The following is a 17,956-nucleotide window of genomic DNA, read 5'->3' on the forward strand; positions in this document are numbered from 1 at the left end:
GCCCGAGAGCCCGCAACGGTGCCGGCAGCCCAGGCGCTCCGCCCCACCTACCCGAGAGCCCGCAACAGTGCCGGCAGCCCAGGCGCTCCGCCGTCGCCCCCGCCTCGCCGAGCGCCCCTGCGCAGCCCGCCAGTCGTCCGCCCGGAGCCCGCCCCGCCGCCGCGCTGCACGCCCGTAGTGCGCCTTCTGCCCTCGAGGGGCCAGGGGGCCCGGCCGCCGTCATGCTGCCCGTCATCTACGCGGTCCTGGCGGCGGTGCTGCTCCTGCCGCTGCTGATGAACCTCTGCTCCCCCTACTTCTTCCAGGACGTGAGCTACTTCCTGCGGTTGGCCAGGATGGCCCGGCAGGTGCGCCGCTATGGGCAGCGCCGGCCGGTGCGCACCATCCTCCACGCCTTTCTGGAGAGAGCACACCAGAGCCCGCACAAGCCGTTCCTGCTCTTCCGCGACCAGACGCTCACCTACGTGCAGGTGGACCGACGCAGCAACCAAGTGGCGAGGGCGCTGCGCGACCGCCTCGGCCTCCGGCAGGGAGAGTGCGTGGCGATATTCCTGGGCAACGAACCGGCCTACGTATGGCTGTGGCTGGGGCTGGCCAAGCTGGGCTGTGCCATGGCGTGCCTCAACTGTAACATCCGCGGCAAGTCCCTGCTGCACTGCTTCCAGTGCTGCGGGGCGAAGGTGCTCCTGGCCTCGCCAGGTGAGCCTGGGGACCGCCGCGCCCTCGCACCGGGCTCCTCCGCGCCTTGACGAGCCCGCTGCAGCGTGGCGGCGTAGGGGTTAGGAAGGGGGGGGGGGTGGTTCGGCTCGGAACTGGAGGTGTAGAGGGAGGGGATGGCAGCCCTTCCTCAAGACGCCAATTAATGATCATTAGAACCTTCTGTCGTGGAAGCTGACCGTGCCAGACCCTTTGTTAAGCAGTACACATACAGCCTTGCTGTGAATGCTCACACGGGGAGGGTTGACTTTTCGGTTGAGACCGCTCAGGCCAGAGAGGTGGAACCTTGTGCCCCAGATCACAGAATTTAGAGGAGGTTAACCAGATCTATCTACCTCCAGAATCCAAGCTCTTAACCAGTGCTGACAACATCTGCATTGAAATGCAGAGGGTCATGAGTGTGAATTCCGGAGGATCCAGAGAGACTGTTCTCACCTCTGCTGCTTGATTGGCTGTGTGATCATGGGAAAGTCACTTTCCCTCCCTGCATCTCGGTTTCCTCCTCTCTAAAGGTCTTCAAGGCTGCTTCCAACTCTCAAATGCTGTTAGCCTCCCTGGATTCTCACGGCAGAGAGAAGGTGACCTCACCTACTCCCCAGGGAGAAGACTTTGGTTACCTGCTGCGGGCTCTGGTGAGCCCTCATTACGTCTATAGCAACAGTGACCTTTGGTTCTGTAGTTACCTCCTGCCACATTTCAACCAGACCCGAAATGGTAACTTCATGCTCCAGTGGTCACCAGGTCAGGAAGAAACCAAGAACCTGTTACCCACAGGACTGCTGGGTTTCCCTTCCCAGAAATCTTGTCCCTGCACTTGAATAAGGACCAGGGGGTTGCTTCTCACTCTATCAGTAAGAGGAGGCTTAACCAGGTGCAGGCTAAAAGCCATGGAGGAATAGGGAGCCAGGAAGCCTCACCTTTCTGGAATGTCTTTCTGTGCCAAGCCCTATGCCACATGCTTTTATTACCCTGAGAACTAACATATCATTACCCCCTGCCATACAACTGAGGAAACTTAAAATTCCGACCTAAGTCTGTCCAGTTTCAAAGCCCATGACTTTCCCTACGTTACGCTACCTTCCTCTACATGAGTGGAAAGTGTTAGAGCTGGAGGAGACTAAGCATCCCTCTGCTCTCCTCCTTCATTTCATAGCTGAGGAAACTGAAGCAAGCTAAGGAGTTCGCCTAGTGTCACACAAAGATGAGATGTCTATTCACTTGTGGGAAACCAGGAAGCTTACACACCTGTTTCATAGGGCATAAAATAAGTAATCCAAAAAAAAAAATGAAGGCTTTGTATAAAAGTTTAAAAGCAGGGGGATAATTTTAAAGGCAGCCACATTATTTAAAAGGGATGGCTTTTCCTAGAAAATTCCCAACAATTTCTAGTTGCCTGGGAAAAGAGACAACGTCACTATTTAGTAACTGGAAGACTCTCTTAAACCTATTACTTTACCAGTTGATTCAGAAGAAAGTTATTAGCACAGTGATCTGTGTACCACTTCAGGAGGGATTTAAATACTTTTTACCTGCATATTATCCCAGGCCCTCTGTGAGGGAGGTCAAAGACTGGGAGTTTTATTGACAAAGAAGCTTGGATTTAAATGACTATAATAGAGTTTGGTTCTGTAATCAGATCAGAAACACAGCCAGGTATCTCCTTTCCCGCCCAGGCAACAGTCTTCTGTCATTGAGTATTATGCTTTGGTCAGCGTACATGGAAAGTATAAGGAAATTCTGACATTCAGATCAAATTTGAACAGACTTTCCAGTGGACCTACAGCACTCTCTACAGTAAACTGACCTTTGAGAGAGGCCACACATTTGAAAAACATTCTGTTTTTCCAAATCACTGAGAGACCATTACACAGCATGCAGAATTACATTCTGATCTGAAACGGTTCCTGCAAAGGGGGTAACAGAGTCCAAAGTTGCATGCTTGTTAATAAATGTGCCCATGCGTAAATGTGTTGAATGGACTGATTCTTAGAATTCTTTAAAGTTGGAAAGAATCTTAGAGATATTCTAATGTTATAATCCTCCAACTCTTAACGAGTGTGTTATACTGCAATAAAAAGTTTAGAAGTCACTTTAATGAGCGTAAGAATCACCTGGGAAGCTTATTAAAATAAAAAAAAAACAGATTCCTGAGCCTCATTCCCCAAAAACACTGATTCAGCAGGACTGTAGTGGGGCCCAGGAAAGTGTATTTTTATAGCAAGCCCCATGCCACCCCTAGATGATTTTGAAGCAAATCATCTAAGGACTAGGCTTTGAGAAACAATCAGTCTAGTTCCCACTTGTTTAATAGTTGAACGAACAAGGGCCCAGAGGGGTGATATCAATTCCCTAGGGTCAAAGAGAGCTGGGGACAGAACCCAATTTCCTTCTCACTTCTAGGACACTTTTTATATTCTATTACACCATTTGAACATGGTACAGAAAGATGAAAAGATTTAGAAATGTTGGAGGGGTGACAGTTCAACAGGGTTTGATTCTTTACTTCGAATTTCAGCCTCAGGGCTCATGGGCTAGTAAGAGCTCTTGAGTTTCAGCTATCTGTCAAATTCTGGAGTGTAGGTAAAGGACCAGCACAGTGGTATTTATCATGAAGACTGATCCACTTGTCACGAATTTGGGGGACTCTTCACAAAGTTTAACAGGGCTCAACCTTATCAGGCATTTCAGTACCCAATTTTTCATCAGAACTTACTATACTTAGAGAAAGCCAAAGACTCACAAACACTTCCCTGAATCAAACAGAACCACCCATCTCCCAGAGAATATAATTTTCTCTCTGTGGTGCATTTCAGGATCCTTCTCCATAGAAGGGTATGATGTATGTAATCACATGGAAAAATTGCCTTCAGCTATTGAAACCCGCATAATGTTGTAGTTGATAGAAACCAATTTGTTGGGCCAGTAGTTTTTCAAGCAACTTCCCAAACATAGAATATGGGTAAGACAGCAAGCCATATTTAATTTCATACAACATAGGATGTTTTGTAAAAAAAAAAATTTTTTAAACACCCAAAAGGGCCCCCAAAATTGTAAGTTTGCTTTGTTTCCATTTATGCTCGCATTAAGATTGTCACTGAGCTAGCTCTTCTACTGGAAGAATAACTCATTCATCAGCTCACTGGCCAGGTCTGCATTGCACGGCTCAACATAATCATGCACAGCTCCCCCAGTGTTGGCACTACTCTTGTACAAGGCTTTAGTAACAAAGATACTATGTCTTTCAAGACTGAGATCCAGAGAGGTTATAAAATATTCCAGATTACCTTTGACCTGGTTTTGCAGGGTTGTGAAAAATAAAATTGGACCTCCTTTAAACAATGTGATAAGATAAAATGTTTCCAATAGCTTTCAAAAGTGTTGCATCATTGAAAGTTCCAAAACAGGAGAACATTCTAAAACTAGTGTCAGGACCAAGGAGAACTCTCATCAAACAAACTTTTGAGGTTAGATGGAGAAAAGCAGATGGCACGACAATTTGATATCACATCAAGAAATATTTAGAGAGTCCCCGCAAGGTACGAGCTAGTTGCCATGGTGGGATGGGGAGAGAAGCTGAATTAGTTCAAGGATCTTACAGTCCAGTAGAAGAACTAAGCCACATATACACAAATGATTGTGATGCCCAGGAGAATGTGATAAGTATGCTGGGAGAGCTACAGAGTGCTGTGGAGGAAAAAGAGCAGAGGGTGAAGGCTTCTTGGGGACACTGACAGCAGAGCTGGGCAAATGCAGTTGTAGAGGGGGAATTCTAGGTAAGAGGAGTCCAGAGGCAGTTTTCATCAGGTCCCCAACACCAGTGAGATGCTTCATTAAAGAATTTTACTGTGTAAGGACAACAGCAGGCTGGACTTAAATAATAGTCATTTTTAAGCTGTCTACTGAAGAGACTCTACTGTAGAGAAAATAGGGACTCAGAGAACCCAAGGAATGGCCAACAGCAGTGGCCTCACTTCCATGCAATGAGATAATTTTCTAGTGCAAACTTATTCAAGGATCAGGGCATAGAGATATCCTGTCTCCATTCCTCTTTCTGGGCTGCCCAAGGAGTAACTTAGATGTGTTGCTTCCATGCACTTTGTCTCAACGGCTTACAGTTTTCTCATATATCTTTGAATAATGCCCCAGTAAGTAAATGTTTGTGGCATTAATGAGTTCCATCATTTTGGTTGGCTGTAACAGGCTTTCTTCTCCAAAGTCTAAGAACTGTTGGGATGGGCATGACAGCATGAAAAATGATGTTGAATCCGAAGAAGGATAGCGTTTGAATTACTCTGCATAAGGAGTGTAATTGGCCAGTGTTTGAAAAGGACCCTCCCACAGCCTCTGAGAAATAGGGAAGTACACAACTAGTAGACAGGTGACTTGGTTGCTTATGGATGTCAAATGATTATAATTATGTAAGGGCTGGAGTCACCTGGTAACCTCATGACGAGCCGTTACCCTTGATTCCAGGGCTATTTAGAACGCGAGACACTTTAACTGAGAGAAATGAAAAATAATATTAAGAAATTATATAATTATATAAATATGAGACGAGTATGTATCCTGTTAAAAATCTGCTTTCTCCTAGCGGGACTTAACCTTGATTAAACAGCTTCCTGACCTCAGGGTGATTTGTGTTGTGGGGGAGGGGAGGGTATGCATGCCTCTATTTGAAGGGTGTTCTAGCACATCTTGTTGAGGTACAGACTAGACGCTAGGTTATTAATTACTATAATTCCAAACTGCCAGGGATAGAAATGCAAAATCACAGTTACAAATGGTATTTTTTTTTTCTCGTCAAAGCAGACTTTATTGGGCTACAAATGGTATTTTTAAAACTATTTTCAGTCTCCAAGAGCTGTGTTAGAACCAGTTTGTTTCAGTTGCCTTTCTGAGTGAAGAAAAGATAAGTCTTCAATTCTGATTTGTTCATCCGCCAACCATTTCATCCTGAAATTCTGATCAAAACCCATTTCCTTTCATTGCCTTCTTTTCAGATCTTACTTTATTATTAAACATTCCTGGGGTGTTTTATTTAACTAACTTGGTCAGTTACCCATTCAGTGAGGCAATCTAATAGCAGAACAAGCTGCTAGATTGAATGCCTTTCCTATTAAAAAGCAGCAGGTTTAGCCAGCAGCATCTTGCCACTTTGATGATGAAAACTGATTCAGCTCACCACCTGCCCTCTCCCCCTGCTTTCTAGGAGTGGGCCTGTGTACTCAGAAATTTCTCTTCTTCCCTTTCTTATAAAAAAAGGTTATGGGTGAGGGAGGAAAATTCCTATGCTACCCTGATTTTTTTTCTTTTCTTTTAAACAAAATGAATTTTAAGGGGGATCAGTGATTTCATAATCAGTCAATTTTCCATCATCCAAAGGTGTACTGCTTTCTCTGAGGTTCTATTTCCATCCATAATTTCAGCCTAGACTAATGAAGAAGTGACAGATCCACTCTGCACCCTTTAGGCAACTTTCCCTGAATCCTACTTTTCATAAAGCTTAAGGTTATGCTCTTCATCAAAAAAATGAATGAGAGATTATCCATAGTACTGTGTAAAGGCAGATCCACATGCCTGAACAAGCACTGAGCATGTCAAGTAGACAGTGTCTTACAAAAAATCAAGGCACTTTACCAAAACTTGAACTTGAATATCTAGTACAAGGAGGTGGGACTCCTAGAAGCCCAGTATAATTCTTTTTATTTTGTGTATAACCTTCCACACATAGACTCACTGAGCTTCTGTCCTCATTTGTAAAAACAGGCTTACCATCATCTATAACACAGGGTCATTGGGAAAATTATGCAAGGTGATGTATGTAAAGCTACTATACAAATTGTTCTCCACAAATGAAATTTGTAAATCTTTTATCACTAAGAATGAAAGCTGTGGTGGATGCTGTGATGTGCTGCCCAAATCCCCACGCCAGGACTGAGGTACTCATTCCTCAGCTGCTGAAAGCATTGGTAGCTGACAGCGGTCAGCTAAGAGCCTTTCCAGGGCTTGCCCTTGGTTGAAGAAAGCTGCTTTGCCCAAGGTCAAGCACTACCACCCCTAATCTGCATCCAATGACTGGCTGGTGGGCAGGCATGGAGGTAGGATCCACTTCACTTCATTTGGGACAACCTGAAGGGCCATCCCGGGCCCAGAGTCCCTGTAGGATCAATTGAGGGAGGCCACTATGTGACTGCATCACAGTGCAATCTCTCCCTCTATCCAATCTACTTTCCGTGCAACCCCACAGGTGTCATTCCCGAGAGCACTCCTACACACAAATCTCAGAGTCCCAGGGAGCTCAACCTGCGACAAGTAGATTTATTTGATCTTATATGTCCCTGTTGATTGCCACTTTTATCTTAAGTAAGCAGACTTTACAGTAAGAATTACAAAAAAAATACACGCGTGAAGCAGAAAACACGGGGCCCAATCATATTTAGAAAAGACACTAAATATCAAATACATAGTTAATGAGTTGCATTCACATCCAGAATTTCCCTTCAAATTTCAGTTTATATGTGTGTGTATAGATATGTTTATATAAATATTAGCATCTTTAGTTTAAGGGAAGAAAGGCTGCTACCATAGGACATATGAGGTATGCCCTGACATGGCTGGCGAGCCACTGGAAACTCAACTCAATGTCCAAATGCAAATTCTGCACCAACAGCCCAGAGGCCATGTAGGGAAACTGTGTTGGGCAGGGGCAATGGCCTTTCCTTCACATAAGCTGACCTCTATGAAAGGTCAGGGCTCACAAACCAAAAGCCTGCAGAAGGCCAGGTAGGAACATGAGGGAAGTAGAGGATACAATTTGCCAAATTGCTTGAACTGTGATCAAGCATGATACCTGCTTAATTACATCTCCTTTTACTTTTATTATTACTATTATTAATTTTTGATATATCACTAATGCCTGAGTAAATTTTCTTTTAAAAAATTACAGAAAAAATTAAAGTCCCTTTTGACCTATAATTATTCTCTCATCCAGAGTGTTACCAAATCCAGTCTATTCTACCTCCCAAACATCTTTAAAATGCATCTACTCTTTCTACCCTCTGCTGCTACCTTAATGCAAACAAGCTTGCTCTACCAAATGGTCTCCCTACCTCTGGTCTTGCCCCCTCCAACCCATTTACCTGACCTAAGCCAGGAACCTGGTCCCAACCTACATCCCAGTTTCTTCTCCCAACCTTCTTTCCCTCCCATTCTACACTCCAGTCAGCTTTATCCTCTTTTAGCTACTTTGGCACCATTCTGTTTGCGTCTGGGTCTTTGCATAAGCTGTCCCCTCAGGTACAAACAGGCTCAGTCGATCTCAGTGGATCTTCATCTTGCCAACTCCTGCTCACCCTTCAGGTCTCAGTTTAGATAACACTTCCTCTGGGTTGTCTTTGTGCCCCTCCCCTATGCTTCCAAAACACCACCTCCCTCCCCTCCTGTGACACCTATGACACCTTATTTTAATGGATTATTTCTTTGTCTGTTTCTTCCCCCACTAGACCTGGGCTCTATGAAAACAGGGACAGTATCTGGTTTACTCACTGCTGTATCCAGTGCTTAGAACCATGCACATAGGGAACAGTCTTTAAACAGATGTTGAATAAATGTTGGGAAAGAGAGAGAAATAATCCAGGTAACTTATGAACACACTACTTAACTAAGTAGCCTCAGTCTCAGGTGAAGGGAGAGAGGGAGAAAGATTTAATTCTTTAAGTAGCAATAGAAGTTTTGTTTTGTTTTTAATTTACTTTTGTAGTCCCTTACTTGTATGCAAGGCATACCTCTATCACAAAAATAATTTAATTTTGCATTTTATTTTATTAGAGGTTTATCAACTCACAGTATTGCAATATCTAAATCCTTTAAAATCAACAGCTTCAGCTTATTCCTCTGTCTCTTCCACATTGACTAATACAATACTTTGTACAGATTCTTTCAACTGTAAACATTTATTGGGCACTTATCTAGGGAGGGAGGGGTTGCCAAGATGATATGTTATAATCTCTTAACCTCAAGTTTTTCACTGTCAAATAGAGGAGAAAAAGAACTGAAGCGTGTCACACTACGTACTAAACACATGTGATAGAAGTAAATGCAAGCTCCTGAGGGAGGGCCATAGAGCTAAGTGCAATGAGGCTGAGTCTTGAAGGATGAGCAGGAGTTTTCCCGGTGACCGGGGACCAGAGGGCATTCCGGGCAGATGAAATCACCTGGACAAAGATAGTAAGATGTGAGAATTATGGGTACACTCACTTCACATAGATCAGTGTGGTTAGAGGAAAGGGGACAAGAGGTAGATAGAAGGAGATGATGTCAGAAAAGTCGGGGAGGGGGGCATAGACTGTGAAGGACCTCAGGACCTCACACACTGCATAGAGAGTGACTTCTGTCACAAAGGAAGCCATTGAAGGATTTTAAACAGTGCAGGAACAAGAAGTTGGGCAGTGGTGTCGCTGATATTGGAAGCAGGGAGAGGTTAGAGGCAAGGAGGTCGGTCAGGAGGCTACTGCAATTATCTAGCCAGGAAATAATGAGGGTCTGAACCAAGGCATTGGCAAGGGACATTAGCACTCCAGTTACTGTTTTTACAACAGTAATATTTTTGATGATCTTCTCAAAATACTGAAGAACTACAGAGCAGTCAAAATACAAGAGGGAAGAAAACATTAAATGCAACAACATTCACATTATAGGGGTCCCAGAAGGAGAAAGGACCAGAGAAAATATTTGCAGAGATTATAGTCGGAAACTTCCCTAACAGGGGAAAGGAAATAGCCACCCAAGTCCAGGAAGCACAGTGAGTCCCATACAGGACAAACCCAAGGAGAAACACACCGAGACACATAGTAATCAAATTAGCAAAAATTAAAGACAAAGAAAAATTATTGAAAGCAGCAAGGGAAAAACAACAAATAACATACAAGGGAACTCCCATAAGGTTAACAGCTGATTTCTCAGCAGAAACTCTACAAGCCAGAAGGGAGTGGCATGATATACTTAAAGTGATGAATGGGAAGAACCTACAACCAAGATTACTCTACCCAGCAAGGATCTCATTCAGATTTGAAGGAGAAATCAAAAGCTTTACAGACAAGCAAAAGCTAAGAGAATTCAGCACCACCAAACCAGCTCTACAACAAATGCTAAAGGAACTTCTAAGTGGGAAACACAAGAGAAGCAAAGGACCTACAAAAACAAACCCAAAACAATTAAGAAAATGGTCATAGGAACATACATATTGATAATTACCTTAAACGTGAATGGATTAAATGCTCCAACCAAAAGACACAGGCTTGCTGAATGGATACAAAAACAAGACCTATACATATGCTGTCTACAAGAGACCCACTTCAGACCTAGGGACACATACAGACTGTAAGTGAGGGGATGGAAAAAGGTATTCCATGCAAATGGAAATCAAAAGAAAGCTGGAGCAGCAATACTCATATCAGATAATATAGACTTGAAAATAAAGAATGTTTCAAGAGACAAGGAAGGATACTACATTATGATCAAGGGATCAATCCAAGAAGAAGATATAACAATTATAAATATATATGCACCCAACATAGGAGCACCTCAATACATAAGGCAACTGCTAACAGCTATAAAAGAGGAAATCAACAGTAACACAATAATAGTGGGGGACTTTAACACCTCAGTTACACCAATGGACAGATCATCCAAAATGAAAATAAATAAGGAAACAGAAGCTTTAAATGACACAACAGTCCAGATAGATTTAACTGATACTTATAGGACATTCCATCCCCAAACAGCAGATTACACTTTCTTCTCAAGTGCACACAGAACATTCTCCAGGATAGATCACATCTTGGGTCACAAATCAAGCCTCAGTAAATTTAAGAAAACTGACATCATATCAAGCATCTTTTCTGACCACAATGCTATGAGATTAGAAATGAATTAGAGGGGAAAAAAACGTAAAAAACACTAACACATGGAGGCTAAACACTACGTTACTAAATAACCAAGAGATCACTGAAGAAATGAAAGAGGAAATCAAAAAATACCTAGAGACAAATGACAATGAAAACACGACAATCCAAAACCTATGGGATGCAGCAAAAGCAGTTCTAAGAGGGAAGTTTATAGCTATACAAGCCTACCTCAAGAAATAAGAAAAATCTCAAATAAACAATCTAACCTTACACCTAGAGGAACTAGAGAAAGAAGAACAAACAAAACCCAAAGTTAGTAGAAGGAAACAAATCATAAAGATCGGAGCAGAAATAAATGAAATAGAAACAAGGGAAACAATAGCAAAGATCAATAAAACGAAAAGCTGGTTCTTTGAGAAGATAAACAAAATTGATAAGCCATTAGTCAGACTCATCAAGAAAAAGAGGGAGAGGACTCAAATCAATAGAATTAGAAATGAAAAAGGAGAAGTTACATCTGACACTGCAGAAATGCAAAGGATCATGAGAGATTACTACAAGCAACTATATGCCAATAAAATGGACAACCTGGAAGAAATGGACAAATTCTTAGAAATGCACAACCTTCTGAGACTGAACCAGGAAGAAATAGAAAATATGAACAGACCAATCACAAGCACTGAAATTGAAACTGTGATTAAAAATCTTCCAACAAACAAAAGCCCTGGACCAGATGGCTTTACAGGCGAATTCTATCAAACATTTAGAGAAGAGCTAACACCTATCCTTCTCAAACTCTTTCAAAATATAGCAGAGGGAGGAACACTCCCAAACTCCTTCTACGAGGCCACCATCACCCTGATACCAAAACCAGACAAAGATGTCACAAAGAAAGAAAACTACAGGCCAATATCACTGATGAACATAGATGCAAACATCCTCAGCAAAATACTAGCAAACAGAATCCAACAGCACATTAAAAGTATCATATACTATGATCAAGTGGGGTTTATCCCAGGAATGCAAGGATTCTTCAATATACGCAAATCAATCAACGTGATACACCATATTAACAAATTGAAGGATAAAAACCATATGATCTTCTCAATAGATGCAGAAAAAACTTTCAACAAAATTCAACACCCATTTATGATAAAAACTCTTCAGAAAGTGAGCACAGAGGGAACCTACCTCAACATAATAAAGGCCATATATGACAAACCCACAGCAAACATCATTCTCAATGGTGAAAAACTGAAAACATTTCCTCTAAGATCAGGAACGAGACAAGGATGTCCACTCTCACTGCTATTATTCAACATAGTTTTGGAAGTCCTAGCCATGGCAATCAGAGAAGAAAAAGAAATAAAAGAATACAAATTGGAAAAGAAGAAGTAAAACTGTCATTGTTTGCAGATTACATGATACTATACATTGAGAATCCTAAAACTGCCACCAGAAAACTACTAGAGCTAATGAATGAATTTGGTAAAGTTGCAGGATACAAAATTAATGCACAGAAATCTCTTGCATTCCTATACACTAATGATGAAAAATCTGAAAGATAAATTGAGGAAACACTCCTATTTACCATTGCAACAAAAAGAATAAAATACCTAGGGATAAATACCTAGGGATAAGAATAAAACCTAGTGAGACAAAAGACCTGTATGCAGAAAAGTATAAGACACTGATGAAAGAAATTAAAGATGATACCAACAGATGGAGAGATATACCATGTTCTTGGATTGGAAGAATCAATATTGTGAAAATGACTATACTACCCAAAGCAAACTACAGATTCAATGCAATCCCTATCAAACTACCAATGGCATTTTTTATGGAACTAGAACATAAAATCTCAAAATTTGTATGGAGACGCAAAAGACCCTGAATAGCCAAAGCAGTCTTGAGGGAAAAAAAACAGAGCTGGAGGAATCAGACTCCCTGACTTCAGACTATACTTCAGACTTCAGAGCAAAGCTACAGTAATCAAGACAATATGGTACTTGCACGAAAACAGATACATAGATCAATGGAACAAGATAGAAAGCCCAGAGATAAACCCATGCACCTATGGTCAACTAATCTATGACAAAGGAGGCAAGGATATACAATGGAGAAAAGACAGTCTCTTCAATAAGTGGTGCTGGGAAAACTGGACAGCTACATGTAAAAGAATGAAATTAGAACACTCCCTAACACCATACACAAAAGTAAACTCAAAATGGATTAGAGACCTAAATGTAAGACTGGACACTATAAAACTCTCAGAGGAGAACATAGGAAGAACACTCTTTGACATAAATCACAGCTAGATCTTTTTTGATTCACCTCCTAGAGTAATGGAAATAAAAACCAAAATAAAGAAATGGGACCTAATGAGACTTAACACCTTTTGCACAGCAAAGGAAACCATAAACAAGACGAAAAGACAACCCTCAGAATGGGAGAAAATATTTGCAAATGGATCAATGGACAAAGGATTAATCTCCAAAATATATAACCAGCTCATGCAGCTCAATATTAAAAAAAAAACAACCCAATCCAAAAATGAGCAGAAGACCTAAATAGACATTTCTCTAAAGAAGACATACAGATGGCCAAGAAGCACATGAAAAGCTGCTCAACATCACTAATTATTAGAGAAACGCAAATCAAAACTACAATGAGGGATCACCTCACACCAGTTAGAATGGGCTTCATCAGAAAATCTACAAACAACAAATGCTGGAGAGGGTGTGGAGAAAAGGGAACCCTATTGCACTTTTCGTGGGAACGTAAACTGATATAGCCACTATGGAGAACAGTATGGAGGTTCCTTAAAAAACTAAAAATAGAATTACCATATGATCCAGCAATCCCAGTACTTGGCATACACCCAGAGAAAACCACAATTCAAAAAGACACACGCACCCCAATGTTCATTGCAGCACTATTTACAATAGCCAGGTCATGGAAGCAACCTAAATGCCCATCGACAGCCGAATGGATAAAGAAGTTGTGATACATATATACAATGGAATATTACTCAGCCATAAAAAGGAACGAAATTGAGTCATTTGTTGAGACGTGGATGGATCTAGAGACTGCCATACAGAGTGAAGTAAGTCAGAAAGAGAAAAACAAATATCATATATTAACGCATATATGTGGAACCTAGAAAAATGGTACAGATGAACCAGTTTGCAGGGCAGAAATTGAGACACAGATGTAGAGAACAAACGTAGGGACACCAAGGCGGGAAAGCTGCGGGGTGATGCAGGTGGTGGTGTGATGAATTGGGCGATTGGGATTGACTTGTATACACTGATGTGTATAAAATTGATGACTAATAAGAACCTGCTGTATAAATAAATAAATAAAATTAAATTTTAAAAAAAAAGAATCTACCTGCCAGTGAAGGGGACACTGGTTTGAGCCCTGGTCTGGGAAGATCCCACATGCCGTGGAGCAACTAAGCCCGTGCGCCACAACTACTGAGCCTGCGTTCTAGAGCCCGCGAGTCACAACTACTGAGTCTATGTGCCACAACTACGGAAGCCCGCGTGCCTAGTGCCCGAGCTCCGCAACAAGAGAAGCCACCGCAATGAGAAGCCCGCGCACCACAATGAGGAGTAACCCCTCCTCTCTGCAACTAGAGAAAGCCCACGTGCAGCAACAAAGATCCAATGCAGCCAAAAATAATAAATAAATAAATAAATAAATTTATTAAAAAAAAAAAGAACTGAGGCAAATAGTACATTAAGGAATGCTGGCCAATAGAAACTCCAGGAGAAAACTCTTCAAGAAGGGAAAGATGATTATTGTGTGTTACTTGGCTCTGCAATCATATTTACAAATAATTACTTTGTCATAATCTTGTCGATCCTGATTATTGGTTCTAGAGCTTCTAGAGCCAACACACAGACAAAGCTAGGAAGATAGAATTATAGTCTCAGAATAGATGTAAATACCATTAACCCAGACAATAAAGTGAAGATATTAACTGTTGGGGGTGGATAAGGGTAAAATGGGATGGGGATCAAAAATGATAAGTCAAGAGGGAGCAGGAAAAGCACATAATTTGGTGATGGAGAAGTGATTGCTAGAAGAAACAGCTAAAAAAAACTGAAAGTCATTGCCTCTAGGCAGCAGGTTTATTTGTGAGATAAGGGCCTGTTGATTTTCATTATAAACTCTTTTGTACTATTTGATTTATATTTGTCAGGTGTATGATTGTTTTGGTTTAAAAGTTTTCAAACTTTTTAAATGCATCTATCCAGATGATATCTCATGTCTTGATGGAGACATCATACATAAACATGTGAAAAACAAAGCATATAAGATGAATCAGGTTTAGCCTCCCTAAGGTAATTCCCTGGGATATTGAGTCACCTTCCTATTAAGAATAAGCTTATTCACTTCAGTTATCACCATTCAAGACAAATAAGCTTAAAGCCCATCTCATCTTATGGTTTAACGGCACAAAAATCCAAGTAGCAAACCTGAAATGTGGTTTGCATATTACATGAATGCCTTTTAAATTTTTTGACCTTGACCCACTGTAAAACTACATTTGTGTGTGACTCAGCACACACACACCCACATAGCTGAAACAAAACTTAAAAAAAAAAAATACTTACCTCTTCCTGTGTGTGATATGCTCTGAAAATTTCTATTTCATTCTATTTTACTTTTTAGAATAATGGTCACTTTAAATGATTTTAACAATCCACTGCTGTATTATGACCCATAGTTTGAAAAACATGCTAATCGGCCCATTTTTTCTTAGGCCAGAGAATGTGCTTGTGAGATTCGGAGCTTATGTCTCAGATCAGCTGAACCTTCCTAGTAGAACTACTTGTTGCTGATATGTAAAAAAATGTGTTATATAAAGTTAGCTTCTATCATCTTTGTTAGTAGCATGGCTCCCTTCTTTTCATTTCTCTTTTTCCTTAAAATTTTTTTTTATCACTGGTCCTGTGGGGCACATATTAGGAATAACTAAACTCATTTCTGGAGTATTTATATATATATATATATATATATATATATATATATATATATATCTCATATGCATAAAAGTCATACACTTATATAATCTTGGGTTTTACCCATATGTCCATTTGTTTGCACTTGCCATGTAAAGTACAGACTTCAGCCAAACATCTGCTGCTTATGAAACCGTTAAAACCCAACCTCCCCTCAAATATTGGGATCTTGTGATATTTTCAAATATGGTAAATGCCATGTTAAAAATGCATAACTCTAAGCATCACTATATCTACACGTTTCAGCAAAGTTTAGGGAAAACAAAATCACTGCAAAATTTATTGCACTAATAGACTTGAATGAACTAATTTCGTTTGTTTGGATTTTTTGTCTCATTAAATTAAGAACTACAAGCAGCTGTTGAAGAGGTGCTGCCAAGCCTGAAAAAAGATGGTGTGGCCGTCTATTACGTGAGCAGAAGTTCTAACACCGATGGGGTCGACTCTTTCTTAGATAAAGTGGATGAAGTGTCAACTGAATCTATCCCAGAGTCCTGGAGGTCGGAAGTGACCTTTTCCACTCCTGCCTTATACATTTATACTTCTGGAACCACAGGTAAAAATAAAGAGAGGACTCTCCAAGAAGTGGACCTATCCTGAAAGTGTTAAATGTTGGGTTAGATTTTCAAATGCTCTTTTCTTCGGCAAAACTTATCAGATAACTAATACTTCAGGGGATTTAGCTCTTTGCCTGTGGGAACTGATCTTGTTTCATAGCATATGAAACCGCTTGGGTTCTCTAAGCTATGCATATCTCCCCCTAATTGATGTATAGAACAGATAAAGAGGTTAACCAAGAACTACAAAAATAGTTATGATGATGGATAAGATTTGGCACTGACTAGGTCGTTGGAATTTTTTTAATGATTGCTGCATTTTGATTATATTATATCCAGAGTCCATATATAATGTATAACCAATTATAAATGGCCCACCAAAGAAGACTGCAGAACAATAATGGGGTTATATTTATACAAATATTTTGACCACTATCTTTCCATGCAACACTGACTTGGAGCTGTTTGGTGCTGTGGGTGTAGGATGGCTCTTAGCTGAGGGCCTAAAATAGTGTATTTCATCAAATCTAGGATGCTTTACACCTTCAGTGTAAGCTGCACCATTATTTTATAAGCCACTAAGAGAAATCACTGCCAATTATCAGTGTTACTGGAACCCTGCTACATGGAACAGGCAATATTAAAGGTAGGATGTTCTAGGTGCTCTTCTAGGAGCTTTACGTCATTTGTTCATACAATTCTCCCACCACTCTTAAGGTGGGTACTACTCTTATTCCTATTTTACAGATTCAGAAACCGATGCTTAGAGAGGTTAAGAACTTTCCAAGATCAGAAGTAGAAGTGTCAGGATTCACCTTGGTAGGCTGACTCCACAGCTCATGCAACTGACCACTCTGCCAGAGCACCTCCTACTTCATCCATTTAACAGCTATTTGGTGTCTGCCTATTCTAGGCCAGGGGAAATGTTACTAAAACGTAATCATATGAAGCCAGAGTGATATATTTAAGAGGAGGGCAGGAAGCTAGCCCCAGCATGCTAATTATTAATATTGGGAAGTTGACTATGTGAATCATTTATCTCTTTTGGTTAAAATTTTAACTTAAGCAGGTAATACAAACATGCATTCTCCTTGTAAAATTCCATAAGACCGTACAGAAAACCTGAACGAACTTTTTGGCCAACCAATAGATAAGGGTTCCTTTGAGCCTCATGAGGAGGGGTGGCTGGGGATGACCTATTAAAGCTGATTCCCAGAGCATAATGTCTGTCACTGTTTTGTCAAAAGTTATATATCGCCATGCCAACAGAATGGTAGGATGACACAGTTAACCAAATGCTTCCACTACATCCAGACACTACCTTAATATATGGAAATTTTACCCTCATTTTTAATAGAATGGTAAAACTAAACTGAAAACTTTGGTTTGGGAAATAATTGAGACAAAAGAAGCCCTTTTAGTTAGTGATTGGGTGTTCTAGTCTTAATACTATATAGGTAAGTATATAGTATTAAGATACTTCTTCACAATTGCAGGTTTTGACATCAAATATAAAACCCATTTTAGGGGAAAAAGAGAATAAGCAGTCTTTAATTTAATCCTATAATTCAGAATTTAGATTTAATTGGAATATAATTGGGTTGATGTTTATGTTACTTTTCTTCTCTCTGAATAAAATATTTGCTAAGTTACTCTTCCAAACATTAATTAAAAAAATTCATTTAAGCAATCAGAGAACAAAATGTTTTCCTTGTTCCTCAAAGGCAGTCAGTAGCACAAAATT

The 17,956-nt window shown here is 40.7% G+C and overlaps 2 protein-coding genes across 3 annotated transcripts in view; one reads left to right on the forward strand and one right to left on the reverse strand.

Annotated features, from left to right (window-relative positions):
* ATP8B4 (ATPase phospholipid transporting 8B4 (putative)) overlaps positions 1-15,593 on the reverse strand; it is a 324,241-nt gene extending 308,648 nt beyond the window's left edge. Inside the window, exon 1 of one of the 2 annotated variants that reach the window (XM_082387911.1) lies at positions 1,153-15,593. The gene's annotated coding sequence lies outside the window, so the exon portion shown is untranslated. Of the gene's footprint in view, positions 1-47; positions 134-1,152 lie in introns of those variants that run through there. The other variant, XM_082387910.1, reaches the window with a different exon arrangement.
* The window catches only part of SLC27A2 (solute carrier family 27 member 2), a 54,181-nt gene continuing 36,334 nt past the window's right edge, over positions 110-17,956 (forward strand). Inside the window, exons 1-2 of the mRNA XM_082387922.1 lie at positions 110-699; positions 16,002-16,211. Coding sequence (XP_082244048.1) covers positions 222-699; positions 16,002-16,211 — 688 coding nt within the window. The 5' untranslated portion in view covers positions 110-221. The remainder of the gene's footprint in view (positions 700-16,001; positions 16,212-17,956) is intronic.

The sequence above is a fragment of the Balaenoptera borealis genome, assembly GCF_965194805.1.
Source record: "Balaenoptera borealis genome assembly, chromosome: 3".
Classification (NCBI taxonomy): domain Eukaryota; kingdom Metazoa; phylum Chordata; class Mammalia; order Artiodactyla; family Balaenopteridae; genus Balaenoptera; species Balaenoptera borealis.